General features: G+C 40.5%; 1 protein-coding gene across 5 annotated transcripts in view; it reads right to left on the bottom strand.

Annotated features, from left to right (window-relative positions):
* Positions 1-22,407, bottom strand: part of PKP4 (plakophilin 4) — a 97,001-nt gene that overhangs the window by 5,855 nt on the left and 68,739 nt on the right. For all 5 annotated transcript variants that reach the window (XM_033165333.1, XM_033165350.1, XM_033165359.1 and 2 more), the window contains exons 12-17: positions 12,307-12,490; positions 8,786-8,903; positions 8,116-8,307; positions 7,795-7,968; positions 5,067-5,217; positions 1,120-1,315 (exon numbers count right to left, since the gene is read on the bottom strand). In XM_033165333.1, coding sequence (XP_033021224.1) covers positions 1,120-1,315; positions 5,067-5,217; positions 7,795-7,968; positions 8,116-8,307; positions 8,786-8,903; positions 12,307-12,490 — 1,015 coding nt within the window. The remainder of the gene's footprint in view (positions 1-1,119; positions 1,316-5,066; positions 5,218-7,794; positions 7,969-8,115; positions 8,308-8,785; positions 8,904-12,306; positions 12,491-22,407) is intronic.

Raw genomic sequence — 22,407 nt, 5'->3', positions numbered from 1 at the left:
CTTAAACTGTGAAATTTCTTCCCTTGAAGTAAGTCATATTTTCCCTTTGTAAAGACCTATTTATTTCGTTTTGTTTGGTTTTACCTAAATGCTTTGGAGCTTGGACATGGCACCATTAATCTGCTGTTTTCCTTATTCTTGTAATTGTTAAGAACATTTTTAAAAAAATGATAGATGAGGCCAAAGGTCTATCTAGTCCAGCAGCAGTTGCCCATGAGAAGCCCAAAAGCAAGACCTGAACACAACTGCATTCTCCTCACCTGCAATTGCCAGTAACTGGTAATCAAAGGCATATTGCCTCTAACAGTGGAGGTAGAAAGTTGACCATCTGCCTTGGGACCATTAGCTTGGAACTTATGCAAGGGCAAGGCACTTCTCACCATTCAAGGTGCCCTTCTGCTTTCCACCTATTCTTCCCTTAGGTTGTATTCCACACCATTCTAGTGAATCCCCTGATTTTCAGGAACAGCTCATCAGGGAGCTATAATGGGGAAAGGGGTATATGCCTCATTACATGAGTGGACTTACACTCATATGCCTTTAGATCCAAGTCATTGTGCTTGAAGGTAATAGTTTTGTTGCAGAAGAGGTTTTGGGAACAGATTTATGAAGCACAACTTATTTGTTTTTTAACGTGACCTTCAGACACCAACAGCATATTTTCGTACAATGTAGCATTAAAAAAAAAAAAAAACTCCAAAAGAGGTTATTTGACTTGTGAAAACTCCAGAGAACTAGACTGTTTCCTGGACTTGCTAAAATTGCAACTGTATAGGTATATCTAATCTATAAGGACACATTATTTTTATGAAAACTTGGGACATTTCCTCTAAATTCACATAGATTTTGGTCTAGGCGTGGTTTGCAAAAATTTGCAAACACAAAAATTATACATAATAAGGAAGCTGGCAGGCACAGTGTGGATTTTAGAAAAATCACACGGAATAAATGCCAAGGCCTCTCCTCCTGTGCTAAAGAGATTGCAACTCTATGAGGCTGGTCAGCTTATTAAGTAAGACAAGAATGCATAAATAAATACTCTTTGTGTAGACAGCAAATTTTTATAAGTTCCTCTTATCAGAAGATTTTTCGCTTGAGGCTTTCTAATGTTCCACTTGCCTGTCACCTCTTCCTTTTGTTATGTTCACCAGTTTTTCTATTCCTCCTGTGTCAGCTAGAGCTTTGGCATTCTCCATGTTTTTGCTGGTGACCTCATGCAAAGCACAGCAGATTGCTGCCACAGTTTCATCAGAGAGAATGTTTGGCCCATTGCCTCCGGGAAGGCGATTTACCAGGTCTCGCATAGCGTATTTACCTGGGGAGGAAAAGATGCCCATACAATAACTTTGCACTGTTCAAAGGTATTTTTAGCGTCACATAGAAAAACACACTGCGTAGAAACACAACAAGGAGACTTACAAATCCAGAAGCACTCTGGGGGTGTGTGGGGAGGATTATTATTATTATTTAATACAACTTCATAAAAAAATCCCTTTGCTATGCAGAGTGGCAGCAAGGTAGTGCAGTGTCATTTTTCAAATTAAAAATATATTGCCTTCTTTTGCTGGATTAGAACAAAAAGTGATTAAAATGATTGTGGCAACATGCCAAAGTACACAGACATACACAAATCTATGTATTTATTTTAGATAAGCTTGTTTTAGCTGAGCCATTTTATAGTGAGAGAGAGAGAGAGAGAGAACACAACACAATCAAATTAATTGCTCTGGTTTCTAGCAATCTGTGGTTTATAGAAACACAATAAATATTTCACCAAGGCACAGATTCCACCCTGCTTTCTTTCTTTCAAGCAGAACTTTGAACCAATGAAATGTGAGAAGTTAGAGGCTGCATTTGAGTAAGACGCTAAGCCATAATTTAGGGCTTCATGAATGAGCCCAAGTGAAGAGTTGGGCTTACCGTATTTTTCGCCCCATAAGAGGCACCTGAACATAAGACGCACCTAGTTTTTAGAGGAGGAAAGGGGAAAAACCCTGTTTTTTTGAGGATCAGCTCAAAGCGGTGCAGCTTCTTTTGCAAAGGGAAAAGCCCTGTTTTTTCGAGGATCAGGTCAGTGGTGCAGCTTTTTTTGCAAAGGGAAAAGCCCTGCTTTTTTGAGGATCAGCTCAAAGTGGTGCAGCTTCTTTTTCAAAGAGGAAAAGGACCGTTTTTATGGGGTTCAACTCACAGTTCTGCAGCTTCTAATCCTACAGCCATTTCTACTGTTTCCAGACAGATAATCTAATCAATCAGTCACATGTCGCAGGGGAAACAAACAGCCTCCCCCTGCATTCAACAATGGAGGCCTGGGCAAGGGGCTGGGGCTAGAAAGGGAGCCTTATCTCTCTCCCGATCACTTGCTGAACAGCTGTTCAGCGGCTTCCTTTCAACACCCCCTTCTTTCTTTGTAAAAAAAGAGCACGATCTGCTTTTGGCCCCCAGGCAATTTGGCTCCAGGGACCATGCATTTGCTCCATAAGACGCATAGACATTTTCCCTTACTTTTTAGGAGGAAAAAAGTGTGTCTTATGGAGCGAAAAATATGGTAAATGCTTCTCTCCTTTTCCTCCCATGAGGGTGGAAGAAGAACTAGCAGAGTCAAGTTTTACTTTCAGATAATTCTAGCTTGCTGTGTTAAAAGCCTGACTTTGGTAGCTTTAATTACCAGCTGGTGGGTTATGAAGTTGTCTTGTTGAACTAAGCAGAGTCATTTAGGTAAAGCTAAATCATTGTTTAGCACTGTATGAGAATGTGGCCAGTATTTAGTATGTACAGTAGCAGGAAATACACATATGAAGTATAATTGTTATAGGAGAGAAAAATAATTTCCCAAGATTGTGTGTTTGGTGTTCAGTGAAATTTAACAAACTGTACAGTAAAACAAAGAAAAAGTATCCTAAAGCTAAGGTACACTAAAGGCCCTGGTTTGGGCTGTGGTGATAATTCAGTGGCCCTGTAACACAAAAACTGGAAGTATATTTGTATATAAATGATAGCTAGCAGGTAGGTAATATGAGGAAGGCATTGATTCTCTGCCCTAGCTGAGCACCTGCAGACAAATTCTGATTTATAACTAAAGAAGAAATGCTACTCCATTGCATACTTGTATCAATGTACAATTTAAAATCATTTTGTGTAAATACAAATGGAACGGTGCATAAGCAAGGAAATGGCCCATTCACTTCTGTAGTCAGGAATATTAATTTCTCTCCCAGTTTACAACATGGATTGCAACTCCCCTTTGCAAAAAGTTGTGTAATAACTTTGGTTTGGGACCATCGGCTTCTGAGACATATATCTCTGAATGCACTGATTTTGTTAGATTAAAATAATCTCAATCACGTCAACACCTCTCTAGACTCTTAGAAACAGATATGAGGCCAGATGATAAAACACAGGAAACACAAACACATCTTCAGGGAACCATTTCCCCTTTTATTTGTCTGCTGAGGAACCCCTGTAGATTGCAGAGAATTATGTAGCTGGTTTTTGAGTTTGCACAATTCACCTAGATGTTAATCAAGCCCTTTTTTCTTTCTTTTACTGCAGTGTTGTCCTGGCTGAACAGAGGACTGAATCACACATGATGTAGGCAACCTAAGGCCTGTGGGCCAGATGCAGCCCAATTGCCTTCTGAATCCGGCCTGTGGATGTTTCAGGAATCAGCGTGTTTTTACATGAGTAGAATGTGTGCTTTTATTTAAAATGCATCTCTGGGTTATTTGTGGGGCATAGGAATTCATTCATTTCCCCACCACCACCAAAAAAAATATAGTCCGGCCCACCACATGGTCTGAGACGCTGAAAAAGGTTGCTGACTCCTGTAGATGGTCTCCTGATGGAATTTTTAAAATACTTTAAAAACCCCCAGATAATTTTGATTGGAGCAGTGGTGCCTTCACAGCAGGGATAATACTGATCCAATCCAATTCAGATCACGTGTAGCTTGGCCCTGATAGCATACACTAGGACAGTATTTTCAATCATGTGGGTCCTGAAGTCTGTGCAAGTGGGTCTGGGTTTATACATAAACCCCAAATAATCATTGCTTTTAATCCTTAAGTGGTATGATGAATGCCTCTCACAACTTTTTGTTTTGTTGGCATATTATACTGCTGTGTTGGCCCATGAAAGTAAACTTCAGAAAGGCTCAAGCCAAATTCAAATATCTTTAATACGGTCGAAAACCAGAGAACAATTTGTAAAAGTATAATACTGTAAATTGTATTGTGCTACAAATAGAAATGTGGGCCAGTTCACAGAATTGGTGCTTACACTTAAGACCAAAAGGCTCAAGCCTTACATTTTTAATACCTGGGAACTGTTTTCTGATAGCAGATCTGCTAACGGTTTACCACAAGGTGCTCAAACAGGGAGTTGTTCTGAGTGACTACTACAATTCTTTCTCCAGTGCCTGTGCACAGAGTTTTAGAACCAATGGTCTAAGCTACACCCATCAATATTACTCTGACTTTTACAACAGAAAACCCAGATGGAGGAAAGAGGGCTGCGGAATTAATCATCTGCAGGAAATTGGCCATGTCATCTATATAAACACCTACCTATCCATATCCACATTTTGACAGAAACATACGTTATGGCAGGAGGAAAAAAAGGTTCTAAAAATAATTTTGAAAACACTCTGGATCTCCAAGGGAAGAATATGTTTGGAGGCTGTCAGAACTCATCACCAGCATAATGAATCTTGAGAAGGTTATGACTTTACACCAAAGATGAAGAATTTCATTTTTCAATCAAGCTTTGCAGATATAACTTCCTGTCCGAAACAGTTCCATTTTCCAGCAACTGCTTGCTATTGAGACAGAGGGTTGTTTCCAGGGCACTACCAGTGGTGTTACACTGGTGTAATGGGACTTCTACTTCCTCCCCCTGCCCTTCACACACCCCTGACACCTGCTCTAAAGGTCTTTTGCTACTGAGATCCCCTGTGATGGCTTAGCTGCAGTGCTGGATATGGCTACAAGAAATTCCAAAAACATTTTTAAAAAACATACAGTCTTTCTCATATGGACATCCTGCATAGTTAAGTCCCCAAAATTACATACCAATAAGCTCCTTGTTGCGGACATCTAATGCCATGTTTCTCAAAGCTGTTGCCACAGAAGAAACAACTCTGTCATTGTCCATTCTCAGCAGTTCCACGAGAATCGGAAGCCCTTTCTCTTTTCTGACAGCCGCTCGAATATAGGCCGCAAACTACCGACAAAAATGCAAAATTACTTAAAAACATGTACATTTTTTATTTTAAAAAGCCAATATAGCCAACCTTTTCTTTCATCATGTACGAATTTTAATACAAATTAGTGGGTGCTGTCCAAACCACAAAATGGAGCTATGTACCCTACTCGCATTAACTGAAGTATGGGTTTGGCATCAACCTCACATATGAAGGGTTTTCATTATGGGCCACAGAAAGAGATGAACTAGACTAAATATGTTAAATGGTATTATAACTGCTTTAATAGCTATTAAATATGCAGTAACAATTTATGGTGGGGAAGGACAAAATGTTTGGTTCCTTTAAAAAGAAATCACCTGCTGGAACTTCTAAGGCAGTATGTCACTTTAAGAAATTTGAGGGTTTTTTATTATTATCATCCCTTTGGTGAATAAAGAAAAGCGGTTTAAGGTATGCAGGGTGGTGCTTTTACAGTATACCAGCTGTGCATATAGTAAGCAGGAGTGTATAGCGATAAAACCTATTTGTGAACAGCAATTAATCTCCTATTTGCTGATAAACCTATCTGTGCTTTAGCTAATTTAATTAAGCTGTGACCTTTCTTTGCACGGCTTGCAGAAAATGCTGGATTCGGAATATTAGGAGATTTTGTACTCAACAATATATTTTTTTTTTAAAGTGAGGCTAAGGATTTTGCTCCTCACCACACCCCAGTTATGCACTGGTAAAAAACCCTCAGTGCTTTTAACAGTAGCATGTTGGTAATGTTCTTCCCCAAAAGCATTCCACTTTGTGCTACTGTGGCTGTAAGGTGAATAGATGTACGAACTGGGGGAGCAGAGCTCAAGTTAAATATTAAAAATGCCATTACTTCATACAATAGCAAGGAAGGAATTCAATGCAGTGCTACGACAATCATTCTGTTAGTGCAAGCTTTTTTGTTTGCCAGATGGAAAAACCCTCCCTCTGCTCTCCCCACATGCTGTTCCGAGGGTTTTCATGACGCCCCACCCCCGCCAATTGGGGAAAGGATGCTGGGGGGGGGGGAAGCCCCACTGCACTAGCAGACGTCCTTCAGTTAGCAAGACTATTTAATTGATTCCCACCCTTAACGTTCTTAACTTCCCCCTACATTTTTCCTGGAAATTTTTATTCCACATTCAAGGTAGGAAAAAATATTCTTATTCAATAAAAAATACAATGTGATTTTCTGCCCTCTCACCCTTGTGCAGTATGGAAGCTTTTCCTTCCATTTTATTTCTTATTTTACTCTTCTTTATGTCTTGCTCTGTTAGCACAGAGAGGCTAACATTACAGCAAGCAACACAAAGTAATGTTAGCATCATCCTATAACATTTCAGATTAAGTGTAGCTTGTCATGATAGCTAATTCTGGACAAATTGTGATTAGTAGCCTCAAGTGTAGTTTGTTGAAGCAGGCCAGCTTCAAACCTTATATTCTGTGAAACTGGCTTCTGTGCCAGAGATGGACAAAGAACACTAAAACATGTATAACACTAAAACATGACTTAACACTGTGTCCGAATGCAGTCATCGTCTTCAAATAGAAAGAAAAAATGTATTTGTACAGCTGCATCAGGTAGAATACTATGAAGAGTTATGTTCCACCTCCCTTGCACACGCCACTATCAGCAAGGATGGCCTTGGCACACTGTTCCTAGACTCCATACATAAAAGAATAATTGTGCCACATAATTCTAAGGTATTGTTGAGATGTCAGTGCATGTAATGAGTCAGGACCAAATGCACTTTATCTTCTGTTTGATGGGCAGAGTAATATCCACTGGTCCATATGTGTCAGGTCCACAAGGGGGTTGCTCACAAGTAAAGACAAAGTCTGTCTTGTCTTTTAACCATTTTATTGTGCAAGGCTATTTACAGTGCAGAGCTACTGAGAAACATGACTGCCTAGTCGCTAGACAAATCCGGAAGTGCTGGTCTACGGCTGTGACCCCCAGTACAGGAACTTCGGCATCCTAAAAGTCCGCCTTCCCGGTCTTTTGGCCCCCCTGTGCATTTCAGGCGGCGGAAGTGGCATCTCCCCCTCAGAACGGGTCTGCCGGACGGTGCTGGGTCTCTGAGCAACATCCTGGAGCCCTCGTTCCACCTGGCTGCCTGAGGATAACTCCTTCCCCAGGGGAGGTGCTGGAAGACTCGCTGGGAGACGATTCATTGGCAAGGAGAGGCTGGGGCTGCCTGTACCCACCCAGACTCTGTCTGGCAGTGGAGTGCAGCTCCCTGACAATATGCATGAATTATGGGCAGCATTCCACTAAGTTTTACTCAAAGTACCACTGCTGAAATGAATGAACATGGCCAACTTTTGTCTATTAATTTCAATGGGTCTAAACTATGGTTGAATACCATCTTACTTTTTTTTTTTTTTAATTGGTCAACTTTACAAATAGTTCATATGAGACCCTGTGACCTGAAGTACATTTCCTGGATAAAGCAGCCTGCAAAATGTTGGATACGGGATGTTGCCATTGGCTCTCCGCTAGAGCATCAATGTTGTTGCAAAAAACAAACAAACTGCAAGGGTGAAGCAGAACAGCTTCAAGTTTCATACAATACCTTCCAGTTGCCCGCAGAAAGATTCTGGAGAGATCCTGCAGAACCTTCCAAAGTAGCAGGGTTGGAGCTTTCAGCTAGAAGAGTTAGATATGGTTTCACTACGGAAGGATGCCACAGCATTTCCACACCTTTAGGAGACTTTGACAATCCTGGTATTGGGCCAACTCCATCCCACTGTGAAAGATAATGCACTTATTATATGTGAGCTCAGTTTTTTAAGCCAAATCCAAACAGGATTGTTTAAAACATCCTGCTACGTGGTATCCTCTAGCATATTGGTTCCTATAAGAGATAAGCCATAGGGAATGAGGAGGAACCAACCTGGTCCTCCTGTGAAGTTTTCTTCTTCTTCTTCTTCTTTTTCCCCCAGCAGCTTGGCTCTGAATCTTTGCTAGGTGATTCCTTCCCCAAAAAGTCATCCAACTCATTTATACCCAGAAGGCGGGCTTGAGGCACTTCAAGCTCAAGACGGTAGGAAAGGTTTCTTAGTGTGCACACACAGTTTTCCACTGTCTGTAAGCCAAACAGAGGAGAGATTCTGTAGTGAAATACATAGCGCAGAAGTGATATCAGGGAAATAGGGATCAGCTAAATTTTAACCATGATGAGTCTTTTAGTAATCCCTCTATACATTGGTCCAGTGTAAAGGTTATCAAACTTTGTCTTGTCACAGTGAACCTCTCCAAGTCAATGAAAATTGTGCCCACCCAAGATTGAGTAAGAGAGCAACAATTTAAACACTGAACCTTCAGATATACTACAAGAGAGGGGAAAGAAACTAGAAAGATCTGGAAGATAAAACCCACCCTTGTTTTCATCATTTCACAGTTCCAGTTTTTGCTTAGAAAGGCAGCATTAATTTGCATGCTTCAACATTCAGTGGCACAAAAGCGTAACAACTCTGTGACTGAAATGGTATAAATGAGTTACAGCCCAAACCAGACAACTCTCCTGATAACAAAGAGAAAATGTTGTTAAAAGATCTACACACCTTGCTGTCATAATCTGAAGTGTTCACACATGTATGGATCACATATAACAATGAATCAACCAGCCCTTCACAAGATCTCATTTGTTTCCGTGCCTCTTCTCCTGCAGAGCTTAGATTCCTAAGGCATAAAAACAGAATCAGAATGGTGATGCATATTAATAAACACTATGTATTTTAGTATTCTTATTATCAGGGACATGCAGCCAATTGTCTGCATACGGAAAGCTGCTTAGATAAGATGATGATATCATTTTCTGATGAAGTGCAAACACATGTCAAGAGTTCAACTCAGTGTATTCCAGATAATACTGTGCGTGTGTGTTTTATAATGACATTTTCAGGATTATGATAGAAATATATTTTCCCCACTCTAATACTATCAATAACCTACTGATTGCTTTAAAAAATGTGGTCAGTTTTCTTTGCAGATTAAAAATATACCTTTATGTGTACTCAGTGATACACATAACCCTAGGTTAAAGGGGGGGGGGAAGCACTGCCTATATCAGTTCTCAGTCAGTCCTTATTGCTCAGGAAAATTTCTTACCCAGATATGTGGTTGGCAATAAATGATCCACATGCTGCACTAAAGCCTGCAAAAAAACTACTTGTTGCTGGTTGACGCCAATCCATTTGGCAATGTCTGCATAGTGTGGTCTAATCTGGGATGGGTCCAGGCCACACTGAACAGCTGCTGCCAAAAAGATTCTTGTATCTTTACAACCCTCCCAAGGCCAAGGAAGCTAAAAAACTAACATTGAGCAAGTTCTCCCCGATTCCACCACCTGAAAATAAATAAATCAAAACACACCCCTTTTGTTGTCTATGTTTTTAAATTGTTGTATGCAAAACTAGACATGGTATTCTTTGGGTGATGTTTTTTTTTGTTGCTGTTATTGGCTCACAGCCTGTGTGAATATCTTAGACTAGGCAATGGGGTTTGTGAAGAAATACAGTGGGAAGCACGGTGAAGCAGCACAGACTAGGATGCAGGTTGAAGTTGTGGGAGTAGCAGCAAGTGGTTGTTGAAGGAGGGACATCTGGAAAGGCATGGATTATATGGTCCTGTTATGCAGTGGTCCTGTTACTTATGCAGATGTCCTTGCATGAAAGAGACAGCACTGTATGAAACAACCCAATGCATACGCAAGAGAATGTATATTTTGTATTTCTAAAACCAAGGGCTATTTTTCAATTAAACGGTGCTTTTATGAGCTCTTGGCTGCTCTTCAATTTATCTCGCTTTTTGGTGAAGTGATTTATCATAATCTAGGTTTGCCTCCCCAATTTGGTGACCACCAGATGATTTGGAATACAACTCCCACAGACCTGCTGCAACTGATGATAAGACTGCCGTCTGAATGTTGTGGAGGGCACCAGCCTGGGGAAGGCTGTTCTAGATTTACCTCCACATCTTTATGAATCTATCTTGTTTTCAGACCTAATCTAACAGGACCATTTTGAATTCAAATCCTGCCTTCTGTCCTTGCAATCCCTGACTAGTCTCTGCTTATTCTTCACACTTGCCAACCAACATACTCCTGGTTGCATATTGTGGTTTAAAAGGTCACTACATTTTTAGCCGACATGTTATAAATGGACACTTAAATAAGATGTGAATGTGAGAAATGCACGGTTGCCAGAATGTACATTATACAGCTGCATTTCTCACAGAGCCATGATGGGCTCCTGAGTAAACTTGGTGACAAATCCAGGTTTCTCTGCATAAAGAGTGAAAAAGATCTAAATGTATCCATTAAAAGGTGCAATCCATCAAATGCTGTTACAGTACACCCCCAATTTCAACAATTGTCCTATTACATAACTTAATATATGCACCCTGCAGCTCCAGATGTTGTCAGAAATGCGACATGACCTGGTGGTGCTCTGCGTTCTTTTCTAGCTACTGATTCTATTATGACTTGATAAACAAGGCTTCAAGGTTTACATGGCTAAGGATGATCCTGGCTTGCATCCTGGCCACAATATCCTTTTTGACGTTTCCCTTACTGAGTTGACGACTTCATCAGCTGGCTATATTGGTCATTCATGAATCATACTGCTTTGCTGAGTTCCTTACTGCTGACCCTAACCTTGAATGCCTGCAAGCCAAGTCTCACCAAAAGCAGGACTGAACCAAGACAGAGCCCTTTTGAAATCATGAACTACTTAAAAAAACTAAGGATCGTTTCAATAAACCTATGATTCAATTTGGACACCACACCAAATCATAGTTTGTGCTAACCATAGTTTAGAACCAAACCATGGTATGACCTTCCAAAATCACAGGCAAACCCTGGGTTAGAGCTGCTTCTCTGCTTTCATTTTTATGTCTGCTCAGCACTGTAATCTCTTGAAACAGTGGTTTCTGGGGACAGAGCAATAACCATGGTTTTGTCAATTTACAGATCACACCAATTATAGTTACTCCAAATCATGATTTCTGATACTGGTTTGTTAGCTAATTGTCAATTCCGACATCACTGTTAAGCTTCCTTAGCCATGGTTTAATGGAAAAAGGCACAAATGTTTGGAGAGGATTAGATGGAAGGTTGTAGTGGAACTTTTAATTGTGAGAGGAGGATAATTTTTTTTTTGTTTGTTTTTTAAGCAGTGGAGCTCCTCTTACCTGGCAGCCACAATTTCTCCTCCAGAATGCCCCAATGTTACATCACTGGAAGGTAATCTTGGTGGGGGGATGGAGGCCAGCACTCACTGGAACAGTGCCCTCTCCAGGACATCTTACTGGGGAAAATGACCACTGAAAAGAGCTGTACTAATAGGGCAGGTGTGTGTCACAACCCTTGAATGCTCCCCCTTCCTCAACAAACTTACGAGAAATCTCCCAAAGATTGAGCAGTAAAATGGAACGGGCTGTTTCAGCTTGGTCTTTTGTTTTTAAGTGAGTTGCTCTGGTCATGTGTTGAACTTCATTTGGACTTCAATCAGAGTGGCCAAAATCAAAGAACCAATAAACTAGTTCTGGTGCCTAAGAGGGCTTTAGAATTGTGCTTCTTGAACAGCAGCCCTTAACACCATGTGATAAATGACACCTGAAACTGATGGGACTTATAAAAAGCATCTCAGGATAGGGCACAGGAAGAAGATTCTGCTGATTAAAGAAAAAGGGAAGCAATCCAATTGGGCCTTTGGTAGCTCCTTCAATACCAGCAATTATCATTAGACGATTTTGATGTGTGTACTCTGCAATAACTCTTTCAAGCTTACACTAATAGAATGGCCTGAACCACAGTAGTGACCAGTTAATAACTTAAAGATTAAATTGCTAGAAATGACTTGGCATCAAAGCAACACACAACTTAACCTTATAATTAGCATTTAATACAAACACAGAGAGCACACAATCATAAAACATGCCCTTGGATATAAATCTGCATGTCTGCTTCTTTTCATTATGCAAAAGCAAAGCATATTAGCTTGGATGGAAGAAATGATTAGTTTACAAAGGCCGCATAAGAAATTGCTCTTTTAAGATTACTACTACAAACACAGCAATTTACCTCAGGCATCCTGTTGTATTGCGTAGAACTAGAGAAGTCTGGAATTTAATTTTATGATCATCATCAAAGGAAGAATTATTCCACCCAGAATGAGGAACTATCACAGTGTTTGTTAGCGTTGAAAGAGCATCTCGAATGATTGTCATCTTTACTGCATCGCATGAAGACAAGTTCCAGAGAACGCCTGTGGAGGGGGGAAAGATCCATCAAGTATTATTTTATGGCTAGAACCATTAGGTTCAACTTGCAAACCTTACCATATAGTTGTGGTAACAGCAAGTTAAAGCACAGCACAATTAAAAGAAATAAAAACCAAATGCTCCATAGCATAAAAGACAGCAGTATAAGAAGCAACATCTCTCTCTCTCTCTCTCTCTCTCTCTCTCTCTCTCTCTCTCTCTCTCTCTCTCTCATATTTTTCAGCTTGGCACATGGACCCTCAAGTTATCATGACAGAACATAAGGGAGGAATAAGTGTCCCTAGTAGGAAGGGGCAAAGTCACTGACAAATTTATAAAACAAAAGCAGTGCTTTGAAAGGTAGCACACAGACAGCAGACCAGACCATTTGTGTGATGAAACTTCAGCTGCAATCCTATTCCCACTGACCTGAGAGAAAGCTCCATTTAACCTATTTAACTTCTGAGTGGGCAGCTACAGGATTGCACTGTTACAGTTAACAAGTAAAATCCAACCAGATCCCAATGTACCAGGCACCTTAAACTTCAAGTAAAATGAAGTCTACATTATACATATCAAGACAAGCCAGGGTGATTTATTCTACAATGTTGTATTTACATTCTAAAGTGTGTGAAATCAGCAGTAACCTGCCACCATAACTGAAATACACAATACATATAGAGTGGCTCACAAACTATGAGGCATTTCTGATTCGGAATATTTTATTAGCAAGAGACTCAGGGTTGTGTTGAACTTGCTACCTTCCAAATAATTGGGCGTATAAAATAATAATTATAACGGATTCATCTTGCATGAGGTTACAGAACTACTGTTGCAAAAAAAAGAGTACACAGAAATTATGTCCCTCAACTCATCAAGAAGAGAAAGAACCAACAACTCTTCCCTGGTAAGGAAAAGGAGCAGCTAGTTAGGTGAACACTGCCTGTAGTTCCCATGTAATGCATTTAAAGCTTATGCAAGAGATGTTTCCTATAGTTGATTTCTCCCCTGAAGCTGCACACACTGTATCCTCTGACGTCTGGATGATACCAATTCTCAGGAGCATTTTTTTAGCAAACACAGAGTGAAGGAGGAACTGGAAAAGCCCAGTTCTGTAAGTGGAAGTCAGCTTGTGATTCTTCTTCTTTTGAATAAGATTTTATTAAGACTTTTCATAATACATTATAATAAAAAACAAGCTAAGCTAAAGAGAAGAGGAAGAGGAGGAAGAAGAAGAAGAAGAAGAAGAAGAAGAAGAAGAAGAAGAAGAGAGAAAAGAGAAAGCATATGAAGTCATCTTTCACAGGTAAATCTTGTCCCACACAGAGAAAGGTGATCCCTTTCCAGCTCTCACCTGGGAGGTTCTCTTTCTTCTCCCATCCTCCCACCCTAGGAGATCTTCCTTTCTACCTCTCACACAGGGTCCTTCATCAACTAACCATCATTTTCACCTGCAGTTTAACCCTTCATTAGACCTGAGTAGGGGACCACACAAAATACAAAAGACCAGACCAGACCAGACCAGAACAGAACAGAAAGAAAAACTGAACGGAAAAGCTGCTTCTGGTTCTTACTATCCCAAGACCTTCATTGATGGCTGAACCTATGTCCAGCAACCTATGTTTAACGCTAAACAGGCAATAGAGAAGTGAGCTGTACTTTAGAGGAATGAAGGTGCTTGGAGGTACACAGGTTGCTTCTGATCCTCCAAACCAGGCATAGGCAAACTCGGCCCTCCAGATGTTTTAGGACTACAATTCCCATCATCCCTGACCACTGGTCCTGTTAGCTAGGGATCATGGGAGTTATAGTCTCAAAACATCTGGAGGGCTGAGTTTGCCTATGCCTGCTCCAAACCATGTTACCTCTGTGTGGCAAATTCAGATTTGCCTACTAAAATACTGGCATTATATTTTTGTTACCGTTTTGAGGGAACAGACTTTTATGACACGCAACTATATACAGGTCAGTTGTTACAAAATATAAATATTGTTTGCTCTGCTGATTGTAGAGGAATGTATGATTGATCAGCCCACACTGCAAGGTTGTCTGACTTGCCTAGCTCAGTGATTGCTTGCTTGAAAGAATAAGATTTTTATCTTGTTATCTGCCAAATGTTGTCTACTTGAGGGGAAATAATAATATGCTGAAGGGCAAGGTGTTTGCTAGGGTAAGAAAAGCCCTTTCATCACTTAGAAGTTAAGAAAATGAGTCCCAAACAATTTGCTAATGACAAGCATACGCGGTCTACTCAATCAACTCCTGCACATTCAAAACACAGTCAATCTGGAGACTTTATTCCAATTAGTACTACTAGGAAAGAAGAAATACAATTGCCAGGTTTCCACACCACAATACAAGGTGTGCCACATGCAATTCTTGTGCGCACAGAAAATACTATTTGGGATTTCAACAATCAATAATGCGAACATATTTTTCCACCTTTAAAATGCAAACAGTGAAGACTTGCTGGGTACCTCTAGTCCAGCTTTAAATGACAGATTACACACCAGATACAGATCTTTCATTCCACAACCAAACATCTATCATCTGGAGTTGTGAAAAAACACATCCAAAGTGAGTACACATGGCTTGAGATGAGAACTGCACCCAGTTTCATCAGTGTTATATTAAGTGCTCCAAAACTGTAACTTTTCATGTTCTGACAGTTTAATTTCTTATCAGTAGAACAGGGATGGGGAACCTTTGACCATTGGCCACATTGGCTGGGGCTGATGGAGGAACATAGGTTTACCATCTTTGCATTAGAAAGTTTAGAAGCATTTCATGACATTACAATTCAGCCAATAGCTGCCAGGGAGAAGAATGGGGTTCATTTCAATGAAGAAACAAGAACATTTACAGCCGACAGCCAGAGCAGTTTAAAAGATGGACGCTTATAGTCATACCTTATTTCTTTTTAACTGTTTGAGTTTGAGTTTCTATAAATATTTTATTTTTGGTGAACTAGTAAAGCCACTATTCTGGTTTCTAATTTGACACCTCATTCATCTCTCTATGTTATGGTAAATGCTCTATAGCATCTCTTCCAAGATTTGCCATTGTACGATTTAACATATAGCGTTCTAGTCCATCTCTAGGACTCAGTTTAGGTAACAAAGTAAAAGCATTACATATTGTGTAATTGCAACTCCAGAAGATGAAAAATTAATTTCCAAGATTTGAAGGTAATGCTTGGGAACATCATATATCTTTTCTCCACAATTAAGTGCAGGTATTTATTGGCCACTAGGCATTTTGAATACAGATTTTTTTTTGGGGGGGGGGGAATCCACAAAGATTGCACTTCAGTTTTGAACATAGTAATGAAGTGTTCGCTTTTATATAAAGTTGTTCTTCCCTCAAAGCAATGCTGTATTTAAACAATGCTAGGCGTGGCAACAAATCTACTTCACCATGTTACTCAGAAGTTGTTTGCGAGTCCCTCTCCCCCAACACTCCTGGTAGCCATATAAACATTAGTTTTAGAATGTTTATTATTTAAAGTGTGCTTTTGTCATCTGATCAACAGCTGAGCTGACTTACGGATAGGAAAAGTTGCCTTACCAGATTTGAGAGAAGGCATAGTTACAACTACTTATCGGCCTCTGACAATAGTAACTAGGGTGTCACCTACTGTCCTCACTACTGATCATGGATGATGAATAATTACACAAAGGTGAATGTTTGACCCATTTACTTGTGTGTGATCTCTCTACTGGGGCAATTTATTACTGTGCATTTAACACAAACCAGTAATGTGGCTAGAATGGACTGACCAGCGTATCTGCACTTTGAGCAATTTATTAGATGAGGAAGATCTTCTCATCCCATTTACAGCTGGCTCAGAACTATCAACACGAACCAAAACATCAGTGACAGAATTTGCAATTACTGTATGTCATTTATGTACAAATACTTTGGGACCAACCAGACAGTTGTGCTAGATCTCCTTCTCTGGATAATGTATGTGTCTTAGGTGCTATTACGAAGTTGAGAATCAAGACAGTAATTATATACAAAAATTATTTAGAACGCTCTCTAGGCTCTCTTTTCATTGATATATATATTTATTTGTTTAGTTTATATCCTGCTCTTTTCCCCTGAAGGAGCCCAGGGTAGCAAACTGATGCTTAGTTGTAACTGTGGGCCAAATTCAACGAATCCAGTCCTACTAGCACAATGGAGCTTTCTCCCCTCCCACATGCATTCCCTGATTCCATTTGGGATGTGGGGCATAGCTGTCAACTTTCCCCCCTTTTAAGGGAAATTCCCTTATTCCAAATAGGATTCCTTGCAAGAAAAGGGAAAAGTTTACAGCTATGATGTGGGGTCAGGAGGAAAGTGGGGAATCATTCCATCTTTCAAGCAGAAATGCTTGCAATGGCGGAACACTCATAATACTCCTCCCTGTATGTTCAGTTAAACACAATGATATCGATATAAAATTAGATGCTTTCTTTCCTTTTTTCTTTTTCTTGCTACTTCAAAAACTCCCTGGTGAATACAAAAAGATTCCTGGCAGCAATTTTAGCATGTTTGTCAGTGACTATTTTACCAATGTACCAAAGGATCCTGGATCCATTTTAACAAGCCATTTAGTGGTGGCATCAGAATTTGAATCAGTGGTTCCTCCCCTCCTCTCCCTACGCATAATTGTTGCATGCATGGTGTGTGCTTTCTTGATATTCTCTAGCAACGGTGCTTGGCTCATATTACAAGAAGGGGGGGAGGGGCCATAGGTGCAATCCAGAGAAAAGTGAAGCATGCCTAATTCTCTGTGAAATCAGTGTTACCCAAGCACAGCTAAGAACTGACTCCATGCCTTAGGCATGCATAACTTGCTTTAGATTGCACCACCCCAAATGTAAAGTATGGGATATTAAGAATTTAAATGTATGTAGAAGTACTAAGAATGAATATAAAGTGTTTGTGTCCAACATACTATAAGATAAGGTCTGTTAACTGCCTTTGTAATTTCAAAAGTAATAAATCACACCAGGTTTTAGTGATGGAGAATATAACTCATGAAAAATGAGATTCCAAAGAAATAAACACAAAACACCCTTAGGCAGAATAAAGCTGTTTGAGGAAGTGGAGAAATGTACGGGTTATTCTTCCATGTCAGCAACACAGAAACCAAGACTATGCACTAACTTTGTGATTCTGCAGCAGAAATCATAGGTCAGACCTAAAATATTAAAACGTTTAGTCAAATACCATCTTTCTGCAGTATGGATTTCCGACACAAAGAGCCCCTACAGCTACAAGTAATGTGAAAGTGACAATTACAGTTAAGCAGCTTTGAGAAACACCTGGGTATTGCAAGACTCATAGTAGCAAGGCAATGGCCATCTCTTCCTCAGAACTAGTATTGTGTATCTATGATTGTTTCAGATACGAAAGCAAGTTGAGGAAGAACTTCCCTAACAGGAATGACATGGGCAAAAAACCCTGAGGACCTTCACTATAGCCTGCACAATGGTGCACTTGTTGTTTTTATTTTATGTGCATAGAGAGAGAAACACCCTTCATGTGATTTGGGCTCTTGGGAGTTTGGGCCTCGGTTTGGTCATTGTGTGGCTGGGCAATCACCTGGGAGCTACATGTATGCCACATGGGGTTGCATAACAATAGAAAGGTGGGATATAAATGAAAGGAGGAAATGGTAATAAAACAGCGCACACCCCATGAGGTGAGCAGATACAGCTTCTCCCCCCAGTTTGCACGCCATACATAATAAACCGCAAGCCGCACTGATCCAACGGCCCTATGCTGTGCTTGAAATATCTGAACTGGGTTTAAATCACAGCATTTTAAGCAAACAACCAATATGGCACTTATTTATCAATATAAGCTGTGATTTGATGATCTTGCTGGGCTAACTGAAAAGAATGTTTGCATACTTTTGCAAAATAAAAAAATAAAAGGCCTGGGAAGAAATAAGCAGCACTGTGCCCTAAGGCAGGGGTTTCCAAACTTGGGTCTTCAGCTGTTTTTGGACTACAACTCCCATCACCCCTAGCTAGCAGGACCAGTGGTCAGGGATGATGGGAACTGTAGTCCAAAAACAGCTGGAGACCCAAATTTGGGAAACCCTGCCCTAAGGTAATGGGTTGCCCAGGCAGAAACCTCTAGAGTGCTTGAGCCTTGCAAGAAATATGGAGGGGTAGTGGGCACATTGGCGTATTTTAGTGGCTAAACATGAATGAGCAACCTCTGAGTTGACTGCAGCTAACAGGTCAGATACGTTAGGCTGGGATGACAGATGCAAACAGCCTCTGCTTGGCTTTTATCACAGCCCTAAAAAATAATAATTCAGGACTACCTGCCAGGCACAGATGACTTTTAGCGTGCTTCCTACCTCTCTTAATCTTGGTCTCTGCCTTCTATTCAGAGAAGGAAGCTGCTAATCTGCTAAACCACAGCAGCTGCCAGCCCACCAAATCTGGGAGCTGTGGAAGAACTTGCTGGATCCCTTCACAAGCTTGTCTCCATGTTGGTGAGACTTGAAGCACCAATACCAACTGAACTAGGAGCTGTCTCCACAGAGGCAGCAGGCAGAGGTATTTTGCAGTGATGTGTGTGAGGAGAGACGAAAGGAGGAAAGTCTGGTCTTATTTACTGCTTGCATTCACAGCCCCCGCTCCTTACAATTTAGTTACTGAAACATCCCAGCAGTTCATTTGGCTAAATGCCTAATGTGTAATTCACACTTTGTCGTATGTGCTGAATAATTTCTAACACTTGGAACAGTTGCAGTTTTCTGAAACTTCAGTTGATCACAACATTATCCAATGACATATCAGTACTTGTGTGCATGCATTAGAAGTCAAGGAGATCCCCCCCCCCAATTCAGAGGGGATTGTTGTTGCTGTTTAGTCGTTTAGTCATGTCCAACTTTTCGTGACCCCATGGACCAGAGCACGCCAGGCACTCCTGTCTTCCACTGCCTCCCGCAGTTTGGTCAGACTAATGTTGGTAGCTTCGAGAACACTGCCCAACCATCTCATCCTCTGTCATCCCCTTCTCCTTGTGCCCTCGGTCTTTCCCAACATCAGGGTATGTTCCAGGGAGTCTTCTCTTCTCATGAGGTGGCCAAAAGTATTGGAGCATCAGCTTCAGGATCTGTCTTTCCAGTGAGCACTCAGGGCTGATTTCCTTAAGAATGGATAGGTTTGATCTTCTTGCAGTCCATGGGACTCGCAAGTCTCCTCCAGCACCATGATTCAAAAGCATCAATTCTTCGGCGATCAGCCTTCTTTATGGTCCAGCTTTCACTTCCATACATCACTACTGGGAAAAACATAGCTTTAACTATACGGACCTTTGTCGGCAAGGTGATGTCTCTGCTTTTAAAGATGCTGTCTAGGTCTGTCATTGCTCTTCTCCCAAGAAGCAGGCGTCTTTTAATTTCGTGACTGCTGTCACCATCTGCAGTGATCATGGAACCCAAGAAAGTAAAAACTCTCACTGCCTCCATTTCTTCCCCTTCTATTTGCCAGGAGGTGATGGGACCAGTGGCCATGATTTTAGTTTTTTTAATATGTTGAGCTTCAGACCATATTTTGCACTCTTCTCTTTCACTCTCATTAAAAGGTTCTTTAATTCCTCCTCACTTTCTGCCATTAAGGTTGTGTCATCAGCATATCTCAGGTTGTTGATATTTCTTCCGGCAATCTTAATTCCGGCTTGGGATTCATCCAGTCCAGCCTTTCGCATGATGAATTCTGCATATAAATTAAATAAGCTGGGAGACAATATACAGCCTTGTCATACTCCTTTCCCAATTTTGAACCAATCAGTTATTCCATATCCAGTTCTAACTGTAACTTCTTGTCTCACATAGAGATTTCTCAGGAGACAGATGAGGTGATCAGGCACTCTCATGTCTTTAAGAACTTGCCATAGTTTGCTGTGGTCGACACAGTCAAATGCTTTTGCGTAGTCAATGAAGAAGAAGTAGATGTTTTTTCTGGAACTCTCTAGCTTTCTCCATAATCGAGCGCATGTTTGCAATTTGGTCTCAGGTTCCTCTGCTCCTTCGAAATCCAGCTTGCACTTCTGGGAGTTCTCGGTCCACATACTGCTTAAGCCTGCCTTGTAGAATTTTAAGCATAACCTTGCTAACGTGTGAAATGAGTGCAATTGTGCGGTAGTTGGAGCATCCTTTGGCACTGCCCTTCTTTGGGATTGGGATGTAGACTGATCTTCTCCAATCCTCTGGCCACTGCTGAGTTTTCCAAACTTGCTGGCATATTGAGTGCAGCACCTTAACAGCATCATCTTTTAAAATTTTAAATAGTTCAGCTGGAATATCATCACTTCCACTGGCCTTGTTATTAGCAGTGCTTTCTAAGGCCCATTTGACTTCACTCTCCAGGATGTCTGGCTCAAGGTCAGCAACCATACTACCTGGGGTGTACGAGACCTCCATATCTTTCTGGTATAATTCCTCTCTATATTCTTGCCACCTCTTCTTGATGTCTTCTGCTTCTGTTAGGTCCTTTCCACTTTTGTCCTTTATTATGGCAATCTTTGTACGAAATGTTCCTTTCATATCTCCAATTTTCTTGAACAGATCTCTGGTTTTTCCCATTCTGTTGTTTTCCTCTATTTCTTTGCATTGCTCGTTTAAGAAGGCCCTCTTGTATCTCCTTGCTATTTTTTGGAAATCTGCATTCAATTTCCTGTATCTTTCACTATCTCCCTCGCATTTTGCTTGCCATCTGTCCCCTGCTATTTGTAAGGCCTCATTGGACAGCCACTTTGCTTTCTTGCATTTCCTTTTCGTTGGGATGGTTTTCGTTGCTGTCTCCTGTATAATGTTATGAGCCTCCATCCATAGTTCTTCAGGCACTCTGTCCACCAAATCTAAATCCTTAAACCTCACTTCCACTGTGTATTCAAGGGATTTGATTTAGATTGTGTCTTACTGGCCCAGTGGTTTTTCCTACTTTCTTCAGTTTAAGCTGGAATTTTGCTATAAGAAGCTGATGATCTGAGCCACAGTCAGCTCCAAGTCTTGTTTTTGCTGACTGAATAGAGTTTCTCCATCTTTGGCTGCAGAGAATATAATCAATCTGATTTCGATGTTGCCCATCAGAGGGGATTATATTTATATAAAGTCATAGTCAAGATTGTCTTTGAGCAACAGCGGCATCTAAAGTGAGTCGAGAAAGATGTGCCCCTGGAGTGTGGAATATCACTGGACTCAAGCACACAGCTTTCTCAAATTTAGCAAAATTTAATTACTGTTGAATTCAGAGAGTTGGCCTTCCCCCTATGGACATGTGCAACACCACGGAAATGTAGTTTTCTTGTTCTTTTTAGCCAAGGTGACTACATTCTTCAGGAAATCATTTGATGAAAATAAAAAATAATCTAATTACAAAAAAATGTTGTATCACTATGAAACAACTTATAAAGTCATTCACAATAGAATCCTAATATTATACTGCTACTGTGAGACTCAATAATATAATGAATCCTTATGAATGAAAGTTCTAAATGTGAAAGTATTAACTGCCTGAGGGGCCAAAATAATCTTTAAAACAAACTATGGGAGCTAAGAGTACTACAGATTAATTTATCCACTCTTGCAGAAGACATTCAAAGAAATTTCTCAGAACAACTGTGCATTGTCGGATGTACTGAACAACTTATATTGCCAATATGGCGATATTTCAAAAGCCCTCACACAAATGATTTTGGAGGGACGTTTTCCCATCTCAAGCTGAATTTCAATATATCTTGAAGTAGTAAAATGTCCCCAAACCAAACCAAATATTCTGCCCAGAACCAGTTGTTGTTTGAAAAATGCCATGAGACAGGACTACTCTGCAGGTGACAAAATAAATTCTGTAACAAAAAGTCTATTGGGGTGTGTGTGTGTGTATGTGTGTGTAGCTGCAACCCCAAA

Source organism: Lacerta agilis, chromosome 1, assembly GCF_009819535.1.
Source record: "Lacerta agilis isolate rLacAgi1 chromosome 1, rLacAgi1.pri, whole genome shotgun sequence".
In the NCBI taxonomy this organism is placed as follows: Eukaryota; Metazoa; Chordata; class Lepidosauria; order Squamata; family Lacertidae; genus Lacerta; species Lacerta agilis.
Note: the sequence above shows the minus strand (reverse complement) of the source record. Positions and strands in the feature narration are given on the sequence as shown.